Source organism: Chironomus tepperi, unplaced genomic scaffold (assembly GCF_022539635.2).
Source record: "Chironomus tepperi strain 1889 unplaced genomic scaffold, CSIRO-AGI_Ctep_v1 contig_123, whole genome shotgun sequence".
Lineage (NCBI taxonomy): Eukaryota > Metazoa > Arthropoda > Insecta > Diptera > Chironomidae > Chironomus > Chironomus tepperi.
This window is the reverse complement of record NW_027226245.1, coordinates 1,753,257-1,777,390: the sequence shown is the minus strand read 5'-3', so window position 1 is coordinate 1,777,390 and position 24,134 is coordinate 1,753,257. Positions and strand designations below refer to the sequence as shown.

General features: G+C 34.1%; 1 protein-coding gene across 4 annotated transcripts in view; it reads left to right on the top strand.

Annotated features, from left to right (window-relative positions):
• GABA-B-R1 (gamma-aminobutyric acid type B receptor subunit 1) overlaps nt 1–24,134 on the top strand; it is a 264,953-nt gene that overhangs the window by 193,336 nt on the left and 47,483 nt on the right. For all 4 annotated transcript variants that reach the window (XR_011544131.1, XR_011544132.1, XM_070636303.1 and 1 more), the window contains exons 6-9: nt 4,951–5,116; nt 9,992–10,232; nt 23,346–23,495; nt 23,588–23,730. Coding sequence is in view for 2 of the 4 variants with exons in the window: in XM_070636303.1 (XP_070492404.1) it covers nt 4,951–5,116; nt 9,992–10,232; nt 23,346–23,495; nt 23,588–23,730 (700 nt within the window). In the remaining 2 variants the exon portion in view is untranslated. The remainder of the gene's footprint in view (nt 1–4,950; nt 5,117–9,991; nt 10,233–23,345; nt 23,496–23,587; nt 23,731–24,134) is intronic.

Sequence of the window (24,134 nt, the reverse complement as noted above, 5' to 3'; positions counted from 1 at the left end):
GAGATTCCACTTAAATCATGAAATATATATTCCACCATTAAATATAAATTGGTGAATATGGAGAATTTAGTTATGATATTTATTATGAAATTCCTACACATAAAATTGGGGAGAATATTGTAACGTCAATGCTAAACATTCGCTATTGTCGTCATGTCATAAAGAATTTATAAATTATTGATGAGCTTTTTCCGAGAATATTCTCGTTACTCTTCTCAATGACGTCAAATATTGAGCAAAATTTTTTAAATTCTTGAATTTATTTTAAAATATCAAAGTCGTGGCTGTTTGAATAGATTCGAAAATGGCATTTAGAATTTAGTTAAAACGAGTAGTTTGGATGTTTTTAGAATTTTTATACTTGGGATTGTCAATGAAATGAAGAGAAGTTTAATAATTCTTTCAAGTGACATAGCACAGTTGTTAGAGAATGGACACATCATCCCCAGAATTGCACTAATCCGATAATCAATCCAAAATCCGGCATCAGAGCGGCGTAGCTCTAAATTGATGTCGGATTCGGTTTAAATCATGCCAAAGTCACACGACCTTGTTGCTTGATTTGTGATCGATTAACTTCTGCTTTTTAGGATTAAAGGACGTAAACTGATGACGATTTTGGATTTTGTCAGATATGCCACCCAAATGTTCCCGAATAGACTCGATCGCAATAGGGTTCAATAAATTCAAGTCAACTTTAAGCTCAGTTATCTACTCATAATTTCAATATGATTATACATAACCTCCAAAACAGAACATCCATAGCTTCACTCTCTGATTATGATCATATTGAAATTACGAATAATAATAAAAATTTATATTTATCTTCACATGCACAAAAGGAAGACAAGTGAAGAAAGAAAATGCTCAATAAATCATTTGATAGGAAGGAAGGAATACATATATGCACAATATATGAAGATATACACACGTATGCAATGTATTAAAATGTTCCACAAGATACGATATAAAGTAAAAAAAAATCTATAACAATAAATAACAATATTTAATGTATGATGTGATATCAATGGAATGGAGAATAATAAAATATCAAGAAGACGTTCTTCGTCTTTATGTTGGAAGTAAAAAAATATGTATAATAAAAATATTTTTGCAATATCGGAAACATATCGTACTTTGTACGTACCATAATGTTGTGGTATCGTAAATGGGGAATTGTAAAAAATTTTATCGAGATAATTTTTGAGGAGGTGTATAGGTATTGATGGATTCTGGAAGATTTGTTCTAAAATTTGACCTAATTTGAAATAATATGTGATGAAGGATCGACAAGTTTGTGAATATTTCATTAATATTTCAGGAGATAAGTTGGAAATTTGTGTAAAATTGATGCAAACTAGGCTTCAGAGCTCGATGTCGACTCGGATTTGGTATGAAACAGTCGACTAGAGTATGGAGTCTCTATATTGCGCCCTGATATGTCGCCTGAAAGAATCGTGACTGCTGCTTTCAATCCATTTTTAAGACAAAAAATTGCTATTTGCCGAATTGTGCTGTTAGATGCTCAAAATACCTTAAAAATGGAAGAAAATTACTTGTTTGAAGGCTGTGAAAGCTTCTATGTCAGACTCTGTATAATCTTTGTCTGTTTCCTATAATACATCATATCCTCTCACCTTCCCTTTCTCTTTTTGTGCATCATACTCAAATCTAAACCATCCTTCCTATTCCAAAAGTACAACAACATCCAGAAACCTTTTAAAGCCAGATTCACAAGCCAAAAAGTCTATCATCCTAGATCGTCTTCGATTTCCAGCAATTTCCAGTCAATAAACTTTAATAATTCAAGAGATAGAAAAAATCTTACGTCCTTAAATCTCAACCACTTGAGCATCAAAACGCCCCATGAAAATATAAAAAATCAATGCATTACTTTCTAAAACATGTTTCGCAATAGCCTCAGCAAGTCGACTCCCACTTGTCTATCAAAAAATCTATCTCATACCATTTGATAATGCCCACTTGAGTTCCATTCATTGCTTACCAATATAAAGAAAAAACCTTAATTTAACGGTCATTTGCCTGCTAAATGGCAATATTTTTGGTAAACATAATCTCAGAACCTTTCGAATCTATAATCATCCATAGTCATGTTTTATGCTGCACAACATCACAAACTTACATAAAATTTCATCACCAAAAATGTCATGACTTGATGCTTGAGGATATGCCAATTTCATCTACTAATATTGAAAATTATTAAGCCAATAAATTCCGTCAGCAATAAATTCAGACATAAAGTTCGTTTTTTTTAGAAAATGTCTACCCACAAAACGATAATGAATGAGAAATGAAATTGCGCAATTTGCTCATTACATTCATAAATTACCAAAAAAAAATTTTACGATTCAATCTGCCTACCTCAATAATATGAATTTCATGATTGTCATTAAATTTATCTCAACATGTTACACCCACGCACGTTTTGAGCTTTCTTCCTCTTGACACATTTTTTTATGTGATTTTTTTTTTTGGGGAATGGAAGCGTGAAAAAAGATTAAATTGTAAATTAATATTTGATAAAAATTGGATGAAATAAGGAAAAGTTTGTTGGGAATATGAATTATGGATGTTTATTAATTTTTGTATCTAATTTCACACATATTGGCGTGATACATGTAGGGCTTCCATCCCGTGATTGAATTGTATGTAACCCCATGATCAGTACATTCCTCTGACTAAAAACTCAAGCAACTGGGACGAGGTTCGCTTAGTTTCATTTATGTTGAGCAAAGAACGTCTACTCTTTGAATTTACAAGCATCCAAGAAAACACATGGAATGAAAATTGTGAAAAATCAGAAGCTTGACCAGTTTAACTCAGGCTTAACTGAGTTTTGCTCCAAAATTTGATGAAATCAGGACTCAAGCAAGAATCACTGATTCAGATTCACTGGATTTTACCGAATCTGATTAAAGATCAGAGTCACGAAAGCCTAGAATTGAATTTTTCTTTTTTATGCTTCGTGTGCCTTCCAGTTAATGAATTCTTAAGGATATTCCTTTAATTAAGAAATATATCAGATATAGATTCTAACTAGGCCATAAAATTCAGGATTAGTCCAAAAAAGTCTCTCATAAACATTCCTAAGTCTACCAATTCAAAATTTCATTCTTATTTCAATCTTAATCCAAATTTCCTGAGCAGCACATTATGATTGCTAGGAAAGATTATCGGTACTGAGACCAAGATTTCTTGGTCTCGGTCTTGAGCGTTGTCGATTTCGAGAAACTGTCTTGAAGTCTCGAGAATTTGTCAAAATCCAGACTTCGGGAAATACTAAGCAATACGAAAAGGTGTTCATATTGACGTACAACTACAACATATAGCCTCTTTGTAACGACAACGTGACTTTTGCTGATTTTGGCTCAATTTTGCTACAAAATATTAAATTTTCCGCATTGTGCTATTTGGTTTCATAACTAAATTCACCTTAATTTTGACCCCAATCTTCAATGTTCCTCCCCTAGATTCTCTCAATAAACTACCTATAAAATTAAGATTTATTACATCATCACCAAACCAATTCCAATCGATAATAAAAATACTTCTCAAATATTCCAAAAATCCAACAAAAAATTGAATATTCTATTTTTCATCAAACAACCATAAGAATGAGTAGACATGGAAGAAAAAAAGTTGATGTTTAAGTTTGAAATTCATCGACAAAAAAAAAAATAACAAGTAATGGGGAGAGAAAAAGTGAAGCACGAGATTCGTGATAAGATTTTTAATTTCTTTCTGCTTTCTTCTTTTTATGCTTTGTTCTGAATCCTTTTTTTTGCTTTTCTTTTCATCAATATAATGAGTTTACGAACTGATAAAGAGATGAAAGTTGAAGTTGAGTAAGGAAGGAATTTGATATGGAGATAGGGGGGATGTTAATGCGCATTTTTTGGGAAAGCATGGGAATTGGCATGGCATGGCATGGGATTAATAGATCAATACTCTGGATCTAACCCGATCAGCACAAACTAAAATGTTGTCGACCAATAAAAACAACCGGATATGCCAAGTTGCTGCCACTTAGTTCCAAGTATACTGCCACCTCGTCGCCGTGGTGGCGACTTATTCTATGTACGAATAATGATGTATTGCCAATTAAGATGGCAATTATTTGAGATTTTACTATTTGTACAAGAACCCAAGTACCGAAATCCAAAGATTTGTGCCTAATATAGCCATGATTCAACGCATGATCATACCGAGCCACATCCTCCAGCTCTGGACTACTTTCTAAAATTTTCAAACAGGATTAACATCTGACTTTGACCTTCATGTAGCTGTGTGACATTCAAACAATTGCAAAATACAGGTAGCTTACATTAGGTGTTAATAAAAGAGCTTTGGCGGACTTCATTTAAGTCGCTCGGGTAGATAGACAAATAACTAGAATAAAGGTTAGGGTCCGTCGAAACGAAAAGGCACTCCCATCTAAGAGTCACTCGGGTACGAATGTTCCTCAATTTCAAAAAAAAAAAACCATTAAAATGACATCACGACAAAATCGCAGCAATCCACGACAAAAAAAGTAAAAATTATCACTCAAATCTCAGCTCAAGAGTCCAACAAAATATTGATAATACAGGGATAAAAAGTAAAGCAATTGTGATGAAAAAGAAGAGAGATGGAAACTTTAAGGAAAAAAAGTCCAAGAAAGAGTAACGAATAGACTTTTTTTGATCCTAATTAGGATGGAAGAAAGAGCAGAACGAAGGATAATGAGATGAAGATAAGATTAAAGCAAATCTTTGTCATCTCCTCATAATGATTTCATGTCAAATTAAGAAAAAGATTCAAAGCCAAAAGATGGACGGGAAAGGAAAAAATCTCAAAAAACTTTCTATTTGTTGCCAGTTCCATTCTTAACTTGATTATCTCTCAAATTAAATCTCTAACTCATTTCTTCCTTTTTTTATTTAATTTCAGGATGGTACGAAGACAATTGGTTCGAACAGAACCTTCAAAGTGAAAATATTTCGTGTACGCGAGATGAGATGAGACGAGCGGCCGAAGGGCATCTCACAACCGAGGCAATTATGTGGAATCAGAATAATGAAAAGACAGTTTCCGGAATGTCATCAGAGGATTTTAGGTTAGTATGATTATTCTATCTGCTATGATGATGATGCTGCTATTAACATATGTTCGGTTCTGTGTTTTGGGGATTGTTTGTAAATGACGTCAATTGTTGGAGTTTTGGATTCGAATTCTTGTGACATTTTAGGGCAGTGTGATTCAATTGAAAGTTGAATATTGCGACCAGAATGTCGGTAAATTGATCAAGAATCCGACCCCAGACCGACCAATTTTGGTCATGCCAAGTCATCTGACATTCTACAGCTGTATGATTCAGTGAGAAGCAAGTCGAGTAGCACTAGTCAGCTGATTGATCCAAAATCAAGCACCAGACTGACGTGCCAGATTCTGACTTGGCTTGATGACCAGATTTGATAGGCCTCATCCTCATTCCGGCCTGGGTCAGATTTTGGATCGATTTGCTTTACTTACTTTACTGACCGTATAAATCAATTGTGATCCATGACCTCCCACAGATGTCCCCTGAAACTAGCTCTAAATCTGGTTACCGCTTACGAATTCCAGATTCCAAGTGCCACTGTCTTTATTGACAGCTTCTTTCCATGATGGAATCGATTAACCAACTTGCACTATTCAGACAAAACCAGAATTGACATCATTTGCGGAATTGACCCACAATGCGGTTTTTATCCCCATTTTTTTATTCGCTCGACAAAATTCCCATTTTTTTACTGCTGTCGTCAAGCTTAAATTTTTACTTTCGGTAGAATGATTCTGTTCCCGTCTGACTGTTTTTCCTTTTTTTTTTACTTGAATGTGGCATGCGACAATGTTGCACAGCATAAGTCAACCGAGAGCAAAATTCTTGTCTGGCATTACTTTTGTGGATAGAAAGCATGTGTTGAAAAATTTAAGAATTTAAAGACTGTACTGAGAAAATATTTGACGAGCTCAATGACCTTTAAAAATCATTTGAGGCTTTCCCAACGGCATTTAAACTTTAAAGAGCAACTGAAAAAAAGTTAAAGGTTAAAGTGAAGGTTAAGTGCTTTTTCATGGAAAAGTTTATTGATTGATTGTGGGCGGGTTGAAAAATTGTTTCAGTTTACGATAAAGAATTATGTATTTTTGGGCGTAGGAAGCAGTGAATGATGCCTTGCAACAATATTTTTAATTGAGGTATTAAAGAGTAATTAATGGCATTGAAAATACTGAAATAGAAAATGTAGAGGAGGTTTATGAGATTTATTGATATTACAAACCCGTGTGCTGTCATGAATATTGCTTAGGTTGGCTTAAGGTGCTCATTTATTGTTTGAATGTCAATCATCCTGAGAAGGAGTTTAATGGCTGATTTTAAATGTCTTGATAAATTATGAAGTCAGTGAAATTCATGTGTTAATAGCTTGAAAGGGCAACATGTCGTAGAAGATGAGAAGTTTGCCTTTAAAGTATCCAATAAGGCATGCTAACTTACTTATTTTGCTAGACGTTCTGATCAACTGGCTCTATCGCTGACTGGCCTTTGTCAATTGCCAATAATAAGAGCCACACTGTCTCTATAAACAGACTCCTTCCTCAGACGGCATATGCCGTATAAAAGGCAAAATTTCTAGAATCAGATCAGCAAAAATCTAGGCTGAGGTCGGATTTCCCGAATCTGACTCTAGGTCAATTCACACTAGTTTGCAGTTGGATTTTTCATCATTTATATGCCTTGTGCTCTCCAAAGACACATTTGCCTCAATTCTAATTTTGCTGATTACCGGACTCTTAACTGCAAGTAGTTTCTGCTTCTAGAGTCTTCCGGAGTAGGCAAAAACATGTTATAACTAGTTGATGGCAAGTTAATGTCCAGTTGATGACTAATTCTAATAAATTTGTGTCCATTCGGGTTCAGCAAAGCTCGAAGTCGACTGGAATTTTCTACAAAATAGTCAATTTCAAGCTTTGGTCTTCAGTATCCAAATAGACACATTTTCATCAAAATTCAATTCATTTAAGTGCCTGCCAACACTTTATAAATCTCCTGCAAAGCACTCATCTTGTTGTTCATTTCTAGTCCCACGTCAAGCTTTCTGTACTTTATTATTCAATTTAAACATTTTTTTTATTCAACTTCTGAGAATTTCTAGCTCCAAGCTCAGGTGTTCTGAGAAAAATTGCGACTCAAACTTTTTTTTTTCTTCTCATTTTAAATCCTTATATTTTTCTCTAATTGTTTTAGGATTAACATGTTGTGTAGAAGCTTGTGCAGAGTGTTTTCTTTCGTCTTATCTCGTTTTTAAAATGGGTTCTATCATGTAGGATTCGTGTCATGACGACAGATAGAAAAAATTAAGTCTGTGTTTAAGATAGCGGGCAGAAGAGATGGAATAGTTGTAGTGGAAGAGACATTAGGAGATATTACAAGGTGTGCATAGTTAGGATCTTGATGGGATCTGGAAGAATGTTATTAGAATGTGCATGGTTTGAACCTGATTGATTCAAACCAAGACCAAAGGATACCATAAGATTTACATTTTTGATAGTCACATCCTTAGAAAGTTCGAATATCCAAGATTACTTACTTACTTACTTACTTACTTAATTACTGACTTACTTACTGCAACCATGTTACTTTATGAAGCTTAAGCTACAACAGAAGGCTTTTCATCTGAATATCTAAGATTATCCTTGATCAACTAAATCCTAAAATGCACACGGTGCGAAAAAGTAGGAAAATAGTGTCTCCAAGTCTGTGTGGCTTCAGTACGGGTCTTGATTTTTGCCGAATCAGACTTGAAGCTAAAATCACGTTAACCCATGGATACTGCCTTTCGGGTATTGAAAACCCTCATTTGAAGACCATCTCAGGATAGTCCTTAAATTCGTTGAGATGATCCATAAATGAGCATTATACACTTTGAATACAACGATCCCTAGCTTCTTCCTATTCCAGGTAGTTACTTCGGAATTTTGAACGAATTCTTCAAAAATGTATAAGAAAACCGTAGAAAATACCCAAATCTGACAGAATTTCTCTCAATTCCAATTGAAAAATGGCAATTTAAGGCTTGATTTTCCTGAAAATTTTTTCCCAGCTGCTTACAGGACTAGATCCTTCATTGCTGACTTTAAATATATTTAAAAGTATAAAGACCAAGAAGAATTCAGTATATCCACCAAGAATTCATGCATCTTGCTCTCGATCCATTAAAGAAAAGAACTTTAAAGCATCAATTAAGAAACTCTGTCAAGCATAAAGCACTTTCTTGACATAGCCAGAGATTTATCCAAGATTTATCTTAGTACAACTAACAATTTTCAATTCACCAGACTATACTTTAAAAACTATCCACACATTATTTTCCATCTTCACCCCATAATTCTTCAAAACGACTATCCCTTTAAATGGAAGAAATAAGGAGGCGAATAAGTAAGAAAAAAATATAAACGAATCAGTTGGATACAACCAGCTAAATGTATTTATTTTACGTTTATAAGTATACACAAGAAGAAGAACAAAGAATGGATCGAGTTGAGGCAACAGAAAGAGTACGAAAAAAAAATCCTAGAAGCAATCGGTCCTTTTATGTTGAAATAATGCTATTGCGAAAGATAAAAATTTATTTGCTGTAAAAAGGATGGAAAAAAAGAAGAAAAGAAAAAAAAATACGACAGGATAAAAGGGAGTAATGGTTGTGGAGGTGGAGACGATAGAGGAATCAACGACGTTAAAACGCTTTTCGATCCATTAACTTTTATATTATTCCTCTTGAAATATTTTTTTCATGTGCTCATCTTTGACTCTTTTTTTGTTGTTGCTTGCCTTTAGCCCACTTACGACATTTTTTTTGTGTATGGAACGTGAAAGTCTTTGGGTTTTTTGGTTGGAACTGAAGATGATCTCTTTGGTTGTGGAATGGTACAGTGAATGTTCATTGAACAAGTTCGATGTCTGACATTCTATATGAATCAAGAATACTTAGTTATTGGCTGGAATCATGCTCCGATTTGGTGCCTAGGTTATTATAAAGGGTCTTCCATTTGACTCTATTGCTAGTCACATCATAAAGTGTGCATAAATTCTCTGTTTTTGACATCTAACTGACATTCTTGCAGAACTGTTCTACGCCATGTTGAATCTAGAATACCAAATTGATGCAGGTACACCGTACCATATCAATTTCAAAAAAATGAGCTCCAGAGCTCGAAGTTGACTTGAGTTTTGGATTTAAATTGCTCAGTTTTATTTAGGATTTCGTATAAAAAAAAAAAGACCGTCTGTTTTAGGCATTAGTTCCCAAGTGGACAAAAATACATTTTTCCTTGTTAAAGGCTAGTTAATCCCTAGTTCTAACAGCTTTTGTCCACTGCGGATTTCGAAGCTTAATAAGAGGCTAGAATAAAGAGTTTGATCAATCGATGATCTGTTGAATCATCACAAAGCCTGTATACAATGCCTATGTGTTTGATGAAAAGAACAGCATCCAAATAGCCCTATTTGCGTATATCAAATGCCTTCCGATTCACAAATTCAAGAAGCAGTGCCAAAACACAGATTTTTGAGCTTTAGATCAAAATATAACAAGACCTTTAGTCACAGCCGTCGTCAATGCCTTCAAAAATGCCTAATTAATGAACTCTTTTGTTTTTAAGAAAATGTCTGTAACTGACAATTAAATAGCCGATCCTCATTGCCTTTAATATCCTACAAAGCCTTTCATTTCAACTCCATCGCCAATTACTACAAAAATCACACAATTATCATTCTAGTTCCGCCCAAACACAATTATCGTTGCCGTTACATTAATTTTTGTCTCCATTGTCGTCTCCCATTTTTATGATTTTTACAGCTTTACATGTCAACTGTGATTTCCATTCACATGTCATGTCAATTTATTTCCATTCACTCACATTTTTTGTTTTTCTTTATTTCTAATTTCAGAATACGACTCAATAAAGTTTTATCGAAAACATATGATATAGAAAATCAGAGATATCCCGAGGGCTATCAGGAGGCGCCGCTTGCATATGATGCCGTATGGAGTGTCGCATTTGCATTTAATAAAACAATGGAACGTTTAAAGGCGAAAAAGAAATCGCTAAAGGATTTCACATATACGGATAAGGAGATTGCTGATGAAATTTATGCAGCAATGAATTCAACGCAATTCCTGGGCGTATCGGTGAGTTGAAGATTTATTGGAAATTTATTGGGTATGGGGAATTGATGTTTGATAAGGTTATGTAGAGAAATTGGTGGATTGTTGCTGAATGTGCAAAATTGAAGGTAATTTGGGAAACTGATGAATTTATTCCTAAAAATTTGAGTTTTTGCTGGTATCAACTACAGATGCAGATATGCTGGTCTTTATGACTAAACCCTCAACGTCTTTTCCTTTCCCTCCCATCACCTGACATCCCCTCCCGTTATACAACACGCTGAGAGACCAATTTTAGGTATTGAAGTGGACTAAAAAGCATGACATTTGCCTTTTAGGGATCTACATGACCTGCTGGTCCAAAGCAGTACCCTGTCAATTAATGCTGTGCTGCTCAGGAAGCTTTAGAAAATGATTTTCAAACTCTTAGGTAAACCCCCAATGGTGGCGGAGAGAATTTTTTAGGGCCTTATACTTAGAACAAAGGGCCTTATACTTAGAACAAACGTAGAACACAAGTACTAAATTTGTAGAACAAAGCATTTGAATTTTCAAAAACCGTTTTTAATCAAATGAAAATGATAAATTAATGATGTTTTACCAATTGAAATAGTTGCAATTGAAATTGACACTGTTTATTTAGTCGTCACTGTCGTCAAATTCATAAAAGAAATGAATTTGCGTCACAAAATAACTGAATTTATTTATCTTCAAAATAACGGTCAAAAATATTTTAAAATCAAAAATTTTTGATGCAAATTTGTAACAAAATTTTTTTCAAAAAAATATTTGTTGTAACGTTGCCCGGACACACGAAGAGTGCACTCACTGTAGTGATGGCACTTGCGAGTACACTCACAACTGCCATCACAGTGCCATCTTTACAAAGAGTGCACTCAGAGTGCAGTCTGAGTGCACTCATGTTGTACAACATTTTGGATTTGTCGCATTAGATTCAAAAACTGCACTCAGAGTACACTCTTTGTTCAAAATTTGAGTGCACTTTCTGAATACCTTAGAAACCGTACTCTGAGTACAATTTCTACTGAAATTTTGAAGTCAGTTTTTTGTCGTCCACAGAAAGTACACTCAGAGTACACTCTCTATGAATCTATTGCGTACATTTTCTGGATACCCTAGAAACCGTACTCTGAGTACAGTTTTTACTGAAATTTTGAAGTCAGTTTTTGTAGTCCACAGAAAGTACACTCAGAGTACACTCTCTATGAATCTATTGAGTGTACTTTCTGGATACCCTAGAAACCGTACTCTGAGTACAATTTCTACTAAAATTTTGAAGTCAGTTTTTTGTAGTCCACAGAAAGTCCACTCAGAGTACACTCTCTATGAATCTATTGAGTGTACTTTCTGGATACCCTAGAAACCGTACTCTGAGTACAATTTCTACTAAAATTTTGAAGTCAGTTTTTTGTAGTCCACAGAAAGTACACTCAGAGTACACTCTCTATGAATCTATTGAGTACATTTTCTGGATACCCTAGAAACCGTACTCTGAGTACAGTTTTTACTGAAATTTTGAAGTCAGTTTTTTGTAGTCCACAGAAAGTACACTCAGAGTACACTCTCTATGAATCTATTGAGTACATTTTCTGGATACCCTAGAAACCGTACTCTGAGTACAGTTTTTACTGAAATTTTGAAGTCAGTTTTTTGTAGTCCACAGAAAGTACACTCAGAGTACACTCTCTATGAATCTATTGAGTGTACTTTCTGGATACCCTAGAAACCGTACTCTGAGTACAATTTCTACTAAAATTTTGAAGTCAGTTTTTTGTAGTCCACAGAAAGTACACTCAGAGTACACTCTCTATGAATCTATTGAGTACATTTTCTGGATACCCTAGAAACCGTACTCTGAGTACAGTTTTTACTGAAATTTTGAAGTCAGTTTTTTGTAGTCCACAGAAAGTACACTCAGAGTACACTCTCTATGAATCTATTGAGTACATTTTCTGGATACCCTAGAAACCGTACTCTGAGTACAATTTCTACTAAAATTTTGAAGTCAGTTTTTTGTAGTCCACAGAAAGTACACTCAGAGTACACTCTCTATGAATCTATTGAGTACATTTTCTGGATACCCTAGAAACCGTACTCTGAGTACAATTTCTACTAAAATTTTGAAGTCAGTTTTTTGTAGTCCACAGAAAGTACACTCAGAGTACACTCTCTATGAATCTATTGAGTACATTTTCTGGATACCCTAGAAACCGTACTCTGAGTACAGTTTTTACTGAAATTTTGAAGTCAGTTTTTTGTAGTCCACAGAAAGTACACTCAGAGTACACTCTCTATGAATCTATTGAGTGCACTTTCTGAATACCTTAGAAACCGTACTCTGAGTACAGTTTCTACTAAAATTTTGAAGCCAGTTTTTTGTAGTCCACAGAAAGTACACTCAGAGTACACTCTCTATGAATCTATTGAGTACACTTTCTGGATATCCTAGAAACCGTACTCTGAGTACAATTTCTACTATAATTTTGAAGTCAGTTTTTTTTAGTCCACAGAAAGTGCACTCAGAGTACACTTTCTATGAATCTATTAAGTACACTTTCTGGATATCCTAGAAACCGTACTCTGAGTACAGTTTCTCATGTAGAATTTGGGAAAAAAATTTTAAATATCTTAATGAATGCAGTCTGATTGTTCTTTTTCTTCAGATTTTGAGTGAACTTTATAAGGCCACTTTATGAGTGCACTCTGAGTACAGTTTTTTGTGGTCATGTGAGCATTCTATGATATGTGGTGTGACATGAGACATTTTTTGAAAAATGTCATGTTGCATCATAAACTTGAGCATGCTCAGAGCACACTCAGAAGCATGCTCAACGAGTGTACTCAAAATACACTCACTGAGTATACTTAGAGTGTACTCACTAAGGATTCATAAAAATGCAAAATTTAAAAAAATTATTTATTTTTACAATTCTTTAAATATTTGTATTATTAGAAATCTGTTTTTGTAATAAAATTCTGTTTAATTAATAATCTAAAAATCAAAGTTAGAAAATTTTTGCTTTTACCTAGATTTGAACCCGTGACCGCTCCGTTGCTATCTGATACTATCGCCTTAACCATTACTCCACCGCTGTATTTAACATAATAATTTTTATTTGGCTAAAAGCATATATAAATGTTATGCATTTAACTGATTAATTTTTAAAAGTTTTTTGGTTATTTTTTTCGGAGTTACACTGTGTAAAAGGTGTTTTCAGGTGGACACTTTTCATAGATTTTTCCAAAATGTTCTACATGCTCAGCGATGTGCTCAGTTTAGCATGCTAAGGTAGCACGTAAAACGATGGAGCACGCTCTTTGTACACTCGGGTTTTTCTGCAGATTTTGAGTGAACTTTAATAAAGCGACAAAATCATTAGCATGCCGTTTCTAGTGAATGCCATGTTATTTAAGTCATTCTAAGCAATTTCTCTCAATGCCAGCACGATTGAAAACAAATGGAGGCACATTAGAGACAGCACATTGAACACCTGCGAAGCTGTCTTAGGAACAAGCAGAAAGAAAAGTGAGGAATATATCCAAGAGAGTACCTAGAAGACAATTGACCTAAGGAAAGAGTTGTATGTCTTGGCTAAAAAAGCGCAAGCTGCTTCTGATTGTGATAATATGAAGGACCGGTATGACACTATCAAAGAGCTTGGTGGACAGTCGGCAAGAAAACAGGCGCTAATCAAATCAAAAGAGGGAAAAGTCTTGGTCACCCTCGATGAACAGATTGCTAGGTTTAAGGAAGAAGTGCTTAATATCCAAAGAGATGGAATAGTTGTTGAAGCAATTGACAATCCTCCATATTTACCGATTAGAACGGAATCCCCAAGCATGAAAGAAATTTTTGAGGCAGTAAAGAGACTGAAGAATGGCAAGGCCGCAGGTGTTGATGCAATTCCTGGTGAGGTCCTTAAAGTGGATGCAAATCCCATGACAAAGATGCTCAAGCTACTGTTTGACGAGATCTGGTTCCAAGGAGGAGCTACTCTGGAGCAGTACTCAGAGGATTGGATAGAAAATCTTATCGTAAAGCTCGCTAAGAAAGGAGATCTAAGTAGCTGTGGAAATTGAAGAGGAATCGCCTTGTCAGTAGTGAGTAAAATGTTTATGTCAATGCAAAGGATAATGGTTCCAATAAAGACGTGGTTAAGGAACGAACAAGCGGGATTTAGGCCCTATAGATCGTGCATTGATCAAATTATGATGAGACATGGTTTGTGACAAATGAAGTCAATCGCAAACTGCAAGTATTCGTCAATAACTGCTATAGAAGGATTCTCAGGATTTGGTGGACGGCTGGATAGGACATAATCTTCGAAAGAAAAATGTCATTGCTGGGACAGAAACACACGTTTGTTACACAGTAATGAAAGAAAGTCAACTCGACGTGCGGACAGAGAATTTGTACAAATAAGGTGACAGAGACAGAGTCAGATGGAAAGCCTTCTGTTGTAACCTAAGCTCCACATAGGAACATGATTGTCACAATATATATTTTTTGTGAACATTGGCATATTGGCAATATGAAAGTGGCAATATAACTTAAGCGCATTTTTTGTCGCATTTTTGTCCCAGCGATCAGTAATTTTTTAATAAGTCACTTTTAGACCAAAAAGAAAAATCCAGGTCACTTCCAGACCTAAAAAACAAGATCCAGTAAGATCCAGGTCACTTTCAGACCTAAAAAAACAAGATCAAGTAAGATCCAGGTCACTTCCAGACCTAAATAACAAGATCCAGTAAGATCCAGGTCACTTCCAGGCCTAAAAAACAAGATCCAGTAAGATCCAGGTCACTTTCAGACCTAAAAAAACAAGATCCAGGTCATTTCCAGACCTAAAAGCTTTCTTGCAAAAGTTTGTTTACATTTTGTACTGAAATATAAAATTCATTAATTATCGTATTGAGATTGTTTTAAGAGTTTTAAAATACTTTGCGGCCAATAAAACAATGGAACTGATATTTTGAAAACATTGCGAGCTCTCTACGATATCTAATTTAAAAGTTTTTCTTCGCCCGAACAGCCGAACAAAGTGTCTTATTAAGTTTTTCTAAATTAAAACAAGTTTCAAAAATGCGCTAAAAATCACAATTTTCCATGAATTTTTACATTAAATTAAGAGTTTTAAGGTAGAAAATCGCAATTTTCCAGGGTTTCTCACCTTTGTCTTGAAAGCGTTGGCAAAAAAATTACTATTTTTCATGATTTCATGAAATTCTAAAAACCCAAATAATCGATACCCTTAAGTGTAACACTTAAAAAAAATAACCAATAAACTCCTAAAATTTATCGGTAAAATACATAACATTAATATATGCTTTTAGCCAAACATAAATTAATAGGTAAAATGCAGCGGTGTAGCAATGGTTAAAGCGATGGTCTCATATAGCAACGGAGCGGTCACAGGTTCGAACCCAGGTAAAAGCAAAATTTTTCTAACTTTGGTTTTTTCAGAATATTTGTGGAGTAATAATTACGGCGTAAATCTTAGTAGATAATCAACGAAGCGGTCATGGGTTCGAATCCAGGTAAAAGCGAAATTTTCTAACTTTGGTTTTTCAGAATATTAATTAAACAGAATTAATTACAAAAACATTTTCTAATAGTACAAATATAATATAATTAAAAAAGTTTCCTCCCATAGTAAAATAAAATTAATTAATTTTTTTTAAATATGGCATTTTTATGCATCCTTAGTGAGTACACTCTAAGCATACTCAGTGAGTGTATTTTGAGTACACTCGTTGAGCATGCTTCTGAGTGTGCTCTGAGCATGCTCAAGTTTATGATGCAACATGACATTTCTCAAAAAATGTCTCATGTCACATCACATTTCAGAGCACCTTAAGAGTGTACTCAGAGTGCACTCAAAGTGCCATCACAAAAAATCAAAAAGTATCCTCACATGACCCCCAAAAACTGTACTCAGAGTGCACTCATAAAGTGACCTCATGATGGTACTTAAAGAGTGTACTCAGAGTGCACTCAAAGTGCCATCACAAAAAATCAAAAAAGTATCCTCACATGACCCCCAAAAACTGTACTCAGAGTGCACTCATAAAGTGACCTCATGATGGTACTTAAAGAGTGTACTCAGAGTGCACTCAAAGTGCCATCACAAAAAATCAAAAAGTATCCTCACATGAACCCCAAAAACTGTACTCAGAGTGTACTCATAAAGTAACCTCATGATGGTACTTAAAGAGTGTACTCAGAGTGCACTCAAAGTGCCATCACAAAAAATCAAAAAGTATCCTCACATGACCCCCAAAAACTGTACTCAGAGTGCACTCATAAAGTAACCTCATGATGGTACTTAAAGAGTGTACTCAGAGTGCACTCGTTGCGCGCAACATGAGGTCCCGTTCATGTTGCATGCAACTACCATCAAAGTACCATCAAAAAGTGCCATCATTGCGGTCAAGTAGCCTCATCACTCTGATATATGTAGTGATGGTACTTTCAAAGTGAGTGCACTATGCATAGTGAGTGCACTCTGAGTGCACTTTTCGTCTGTCCGGGTTGACTTTTCTATCCGCCACCATTGGGTAAACCCGAAACTTATAGTTCCTATTCTTACTTCTGGATTACCAAAATCCTCAAAATCAGTTCAATTCCAGTCAATAAACCCCCAAAAGCCCAGATTTTTCAACATCAGCAAGCACTAAAAAGCTTCAATTTACATTCAAGCAAGCAGAAGAAAATATCATAAAAAGTTCACAATTTTATTTTATGACCTTCGTGTCCTTCATAATGACCGTCACTTGTTTGAATTTCTTTTAACTCCCATAAAAAAAGAGCTGAACAAAGCTGAAGGGATGGACTACAAAAAAAAATAAGTAAACACGTTGGATGTACATAAAACAGAACTGTACAGAACAATGTAAACCCATCAGTGACTTCCAAGTAAGGTGTAGATTAAACACAACTATCTCCACGCTTATATCCTCCCGTTCATGTAAACCAAATTGGATGTAATACCTTGTTTGAGGATAATTAAATCCTCGTTTTTATTTTCCATGAGAATCTCAGCTGTATGTATGTACATAAGCGCTATTTATCGTCTGCAGGATAAAAGGCGAAATGAATAAATTTTTACAGTAAGAGAAAAAAAAGGTTAATGCAAATTGTAAATATCTGGATATATCCATGAGCTGCTTATATGAAATGTGCGGAATAATTTGCATTTAATTAAATTTTTTTTAATATTGTGGATTTTTATGTGAATTTATAAACAGTTTTTCAAGTGGACTGTATGCTACCGAGTGATACAAAATGAACAAGGGAGCAGACACGGAGATCTTAATGCTGCGCTCATGTTGGACTAGGGCTCTTTTATCAACACTATATGGAAATAAGTGTTCCCAATGCCGAGGCTGAATCCAATACCAGAGACGAATTCTCAAGATGAAGACCGAGACAACATGATACCTTAAATAGTCATCGTGTGGCTTTCATATGGCTTACTTATTTGGTTGCTGTTGTTAAGAGCTTTCGTAGAGTCTTAAAGGCTCCGAGCCTTCTTTATTTGAGTCACTTGTGGGTTTAACATTAAATTTGAGTACCCCGAGCGACACGACGCGGCAAACGGGATTTTTCATCTTAAAAATTTGGTCGAAAATCATCCATTATGGTGTCCTGAGAGGATCATATCCTAACAGACAATGAGCATTCTCAACTAAATGAGTGTTCTCAAATTGATCTTCATCAATTTAATTGAGAATGATCAAGTTTGTCTGTATAATCTGTATAAACTGAACATACTTGTTGTCTGTTCGGGATACCAGTACTCTATCAAACACCATGCACTGATCGGGTACTTTCCCTGCCTTTTTGATATGACATAATAAATTACGAAGACTTTTTTTTTATTTAGAAAATTGAAAATCATTTCGTGGAAAATTTTAATTGGACGTGGAAAAAAGTTTTGTCAAACATGAGAGTTCATCCACTTGAAAAAAATTATGGAATATACTTTTTAAATGATTCTGATGGTTGCGATAAGATGGGGAAAATTTTAATGACAAATTTGTTTGCTGGCAAACCTTGTAATAATTTATGATTTTATTTAAATCATTCATTATATTGGGATTATGTACAATACAGTATAATAGTTTATGGAATCTCGAGTTAACAAGTTTTCTGGCTTTTGAAATAATTTTGATGACTACTATTATTGGATGACTAATTAGTTGCTAATTAGTTCATGTGAATTGATCCAATTTTATTAAAGCTATACATAGTATAGCATGGTTAAGAGGACACTCGAAGATGTCGTTCAGTATATTAATTTAGTTCATAGATATTCGTTCTTGTAGACAATTTAGAACAGTGGTGGGCAACCTTTTTTGTGTCACGGCACACCAGTGGCAGACGAGTGGCTCACCATTGATTTAGATCGTGAAAATTGGCACTACCTAGTTTGCAGATCAACTGTGATCCATAGACTCTCAATTGACGTTTGAAACTGGCTTTATCGCTGACTGCATATTGTCAATTGTACATACCAAGTGCTGCCCTGTCTCTTTCAAACAGCTTCTTTCTGTTATTGGCTACATAGTGAGCTCAAGCGCAGGACATAAGATGTTGATTAAGTATCATTTCATAAGAACTTATTCCAATTTGAATACAATCACAATCACTATACATGGCATCAGCTTGCAAAATTTTGATAAAGTATTTCTTCATCTTTAAGCTCAAATAAATCAAACAAATTCAACTTGAGGACCAGAATCAAAAAAAAAAGAAGAGAAATTTATGATGAGAGATTATTTATGAGAACATTGGGAGGCTCATAATGATGCATTTATAATTTTCCGCATAAATCATTTTTCCATTTTTGTGCCTTCTCAAAAATAAATCATTTTCCACCCTTAAAACATCAAAGATGCGAGACATTCTTGGAAATACGGAGCATAAACCTCAAAGTTCATTTACATCACAACTCATAACACGTGATTAATGAGCTTCTCTTCTCCAATTTGATGGAAATTCATTCTCATATTGTACAATAAGACTGACATATAAGTAATTCCTTATTCTCAATGATTTTCAAAAAGTTTCCGGCTCATGAAAATTACGGAAGTAAATTTTTCTTTTGAAATAAACTTAAAAAAAAAGTTTTATCGAAAAAGCTAAAAAGTTTAAATTGGATTTCTGGCCGGAAAAATAAACATGAAAAGAATAACAGAAAATTTGAAGCTTCAGAGATCATTAGGATCATTTATCACTATGATGGTCTATTTTTAGGACTAAAGAAAATAAGTTTATTATGAATGAATTAAGAGGCTTTGTGAGATGATACTTTAGATTAGTCTTTGAGTTTTTGGTCATTATGATATTTAAAGTTAAGAGTGATAAATGAGAGAGACTTTTTGGTGGACAATTATGGACGGAAGTTGAGGATTGAGGACAGTTTAATTTGGTAATTTAATTGAGTTTAAGTGTTAGGAAGGAATCAATGGATTGCTAATCATTTAAGGAATTAAAGGCGTAGACAATGAAATTTTTCGAGGAAGCCACCCTCCCTTCTTTGTTGCTTATGTACTTACTTCACTGGTCGAACAGATGTTCTTCATACAGATCATCTGTTATCCATGGTCTCTTCCGGTTGGCGTCTAAAACTGGCTCTATCGCTGACAACCCTTGGCCAATTACTGATACCGATAAATGCTTGACTGTCTCAATCAACAGCCATTCTACAAATGGTGTTGTAAAGATTGCATACATTAAGGGAGTTTTAGGATTTTTTAAGGAAAGGGGAAGAGTTGGGCTCTGGTATGAGTGAGCACAGAATAGAGTTTGAAGTCAGAGTTTGCAAGCTCACTAAATCTGGAAGAAAGTCAAATTTAGTATATTGAAATATCTACGTATAGAGCTCATCGGCTCAAAATCTGTCCTTGCTAGGATTTGTAGCACCGAAAAGAGCTTGTTGACAACCTCCATGAGTCGATATATTTATTTCTAATTCAATTCCTAAAATTCTCTTCTAAAACTCCATTGCTTGGCTCTCAAAATTCGTATTTTCCATAAAAATGTCTAAAAGAGAATAAATAGCATGTTTGGAACCTTTTTACTGTCTTAAGTTTGAGAAAGAAAAATTACATTTCCCTAAAACAAAGCTCGAGTGGGACTCGAACCCACGTCCTTTTAGTCAAATGTCAAGTGCTACTACTTGCTGAGCTACTGGGGGTTTTTTGTGAGCATGGCAAAAAGCACACTTAAACCTTTGTTGCTAATTGCACAGCTCTTTCCATTGTATTGGACCAACTCACAAAACTCAACACAACAATGTTCAATTTAATTTTAAAATTGACCAAATCTACATCTCATTTCACCAAGCATTTCGCACAACATCCTCCCAAAAGTTAAATTTGCAAGCCATCATCACAACAGCGACATTTAGAGATTTTAATTAACTAAACTGAAAAGTGCAATCGAACTCGAAAATAGTATTTAGCATTCTAATTGTATAACATTATCTGCATCCTATGCTCAATAAAACATTTGAAAAGCATTCACTAAAATGGCAACAAAATAAAATGTAAATAAGCTAGATCAAATGAAACTCGACTGTACCATTATCTGATGAATTAAATCCATCCATTAGTATTCAGAATGTAACAAAATAAAACAAAACAAAAAAGTCCTGATGGATTCATGATAATTACTCAAACCAGAGAGGAAACGACGAAATATTGGATGAGATCATGCATGTACAATTTTTTACAACCACATTTTGCTGATTTTGCTGTTGCTTTATATTCATTTCTCCATTCATTTCATGGCATTAAACAAACATAAATGTTAACTTCCAGCTCAAACATTGCAATGTGATTTCCCCCCCTTCAACATTATATTTCCGCCTACAAAAAGCCTCTTTTTAATTTTTTTTATTTTTCATGATGAATTAAAAAGATTTAAAATGAAAGCTTTTATGAGATTTTCATTTATGTTAAAACATAAATTTTGCATATATATCGTATAATACGTGCATGACGGAGGCGTATTGGTGTTAAATGGGAATGTGAGCTGTGGAAGAAGAGAAAAAAAGGCTAATGATTATTAAATGCGACGTTAAATTTATCAAATGTGCGAAATGTAAAGTGCATTAGCCAAATCAAATGGATATGGGGTATGGTGGAACTTGTTTGAGGGATCCACATGCGTGTTTGAGTTTTATGTTTACTTTGCATACTTGCGGATGTGAGGTAACAGTGAAAATGAGGGGGTTGGGTAAAGAAATGCTGTGTAAAATTTTAAATTGCTAATTAAGACTTCAAGACATAGTTGACAGGTCTCCTGGAGTCGGACTTCTCTAAACTCCAAATAGACTATGAAATCGGACTCCAGTGGAGTCGAAAAAATTGAAATCCACAAATTCTACTTAAAAAACTGTTAAAATAACGGTCAATATTCAAATAGAGACATTTTAAAATGGCGGGTCCACGTTTCCTCACTTCAGAAAGTTTTTTTGAATTTAATTGAAAACTAAAAGTCGAAACTATGCAAAAAGACACTCTATAGCGAGAAAAAAGTGGCAAAAATCAGACAACACATCTTTTAACTGAAGTTTCTAACAATTTTAATAAAATTCTATAAAATTCCTCTTTAAAATTTGAAGGTTATGCAAAATTCCTACAAATTTAACATCAAGAATCAACAGACTCTTAAACAACAAAGATGACTCATTTCAATCAACAATTAGTCCACATTTTCAAACAATCTGCTTATTCCAAAGCATATCAACACACTCTCTACACTCATCCTCGTGTTATTGTGCGCCATTTGTTCAAGTATTAAGAATATATCGCGAGAATATGAAATATAAAAAGCGGAAACAATATAAACGAATAAAGAAGGACATGAAAATGGCATCCTAAAATAATATTGACTCAAAGGATATCTCATATCAATAACGTGTTTGCTTGCTAAAAGCATTTTTTTTTTATTATTAGAATAAAAAGAAGGAACGAGCAATAATATATTCATATAAATAATAAAATTCTCATATATGCGTATGTGCTCGTATTGTTTAAAAAAGCAGCAAGCATATTACTGTATTCACAATAGGATTGACATTGGTAACGGCTTACCATCGACATCATTTTATATTTTTTTGTTGAGATGCACGCTTCAATATGTTTTAGCCTAAAGACATCTTTTACTGATCATTCGAGAGCAAACACATTTTGCTTTTTATGTTGAAGAAAAGAAAAAGGTTTTTTTTTGAGTATAATAAAAGAAATCGTGTCGAAAATGGGAAATAAAAGTTGGTGGGAAGAAGAATTTTTGGAGGAATTTTGTGAATTATTAAGATTTGCTGAAAGAAATGTTACAAATTTTGGGTAAATTGATTATTTTTCTGCATTTTGAATGGTAATTTAGCTTGAAATTGACAGTTGCCATGTTTTTCTATCGATTTAGAGTAAATTTTTCCAGTTTAATGAAGTTGATTTATTTATAATCGATGAAAAACTTTTCGAAGTGAGAGCACGTGGTTCCGCCATTTTAAAATACACAAAATTTAAACTTGACACTAACGGTTGCCATGATTTTCTATCCATTTAGAGTAGATTCGTCTAATTTCATGAAGTGATTGACTTAAAAATGATGAAAAACATTTCGAAGTGAGAACACGTGGTGAACCAATTTTGAAATGCAAATTCATTTTACCAAATTTTGCATAACTATAAAAATGTGGGATCAAATATTTAAATAATAATATTCATGGTCAACCTTAATGATTTTCGATGGTATTCAATATTATTAAAACAAATAACTCACCTAAAAGTAGGTCAAAAATCCCAAATTAATTATAATAATTTATAAAATCACAACAAAAATCTAACAATCCATAACAAAATAATTAATATTTTATATCCAAAAAATCAAACCAAGTAATTTCCATAATTTTAACAGCATTTTATCCAAATACAAAATTCCTGTTCCATATCCTCCCACAATAGGAACCCCAATTTCCAACCTCATAAATCTTATCAAACATCTTTGATTACAACATTTTCATTATTTTTTCTTGTTTCTCTGTTCCTCATTCTCAAATAAAATTTATTCATCGTTATTTTATTTATTTTTATTTTCAATAGGGATGGGTGGCGTTCAGCTCACAGGGTGATCGTATAGCATTAACGCAGATTGAGCAAATGGTTAACGGCACATATTATAAATTAGGATATTACGACACCCTGGCCGATAATTTAACATGGTTCAATAAAGAGCAGTGGATTGGTGGAAAGGTAAATAATTTATTCAGATAATAGTTAAATGATTTAGACTAGTCGACTGCAGTAAAAGCAATAAAAATTCTCTCTTTTATCTCTCCATTTAGGTTCCACAAGATCGTACAATTGTCCGTCGTGTACTTCGAACTGTATCATTACCATTATTCATCTGTATGAGTATCGTATCAACATTAGGTATAATTGTTGGAACAGCCTTAATTGTGTTCAATTTATGGAATCGCCATCGAAGGTAAATTTTTGATACTTTTCATCGTATGCCTTATCTGGGTTGAAAAAATTATTTATGACATTATAATGTGAATTTTCAACTATATACATCAAAAATTTATTACCTGTGAAATTTTCCACATCATCTTCGCATTTGATAAGATTAGAATAAGCATATAGTCTCTAATTACATGGTTGGTAAATGCATTTGTCATCTGAAATATGGTGTATGTGGTTATGCATGATAAGCATAACAAATTGTTTATTGTGTCAGAATTAATCAATTATTTTTAGAATAGTGTTACGTGTGTGTATGTAGAGTTTTGGTGATGTTGAATTGAGGCATTAATAATTTTAGGATTGTTTGGATTGAATTTATTGATAATGAAATTGTGGAAAAGGAAGTTGTAGGGATGAAATGGAAGC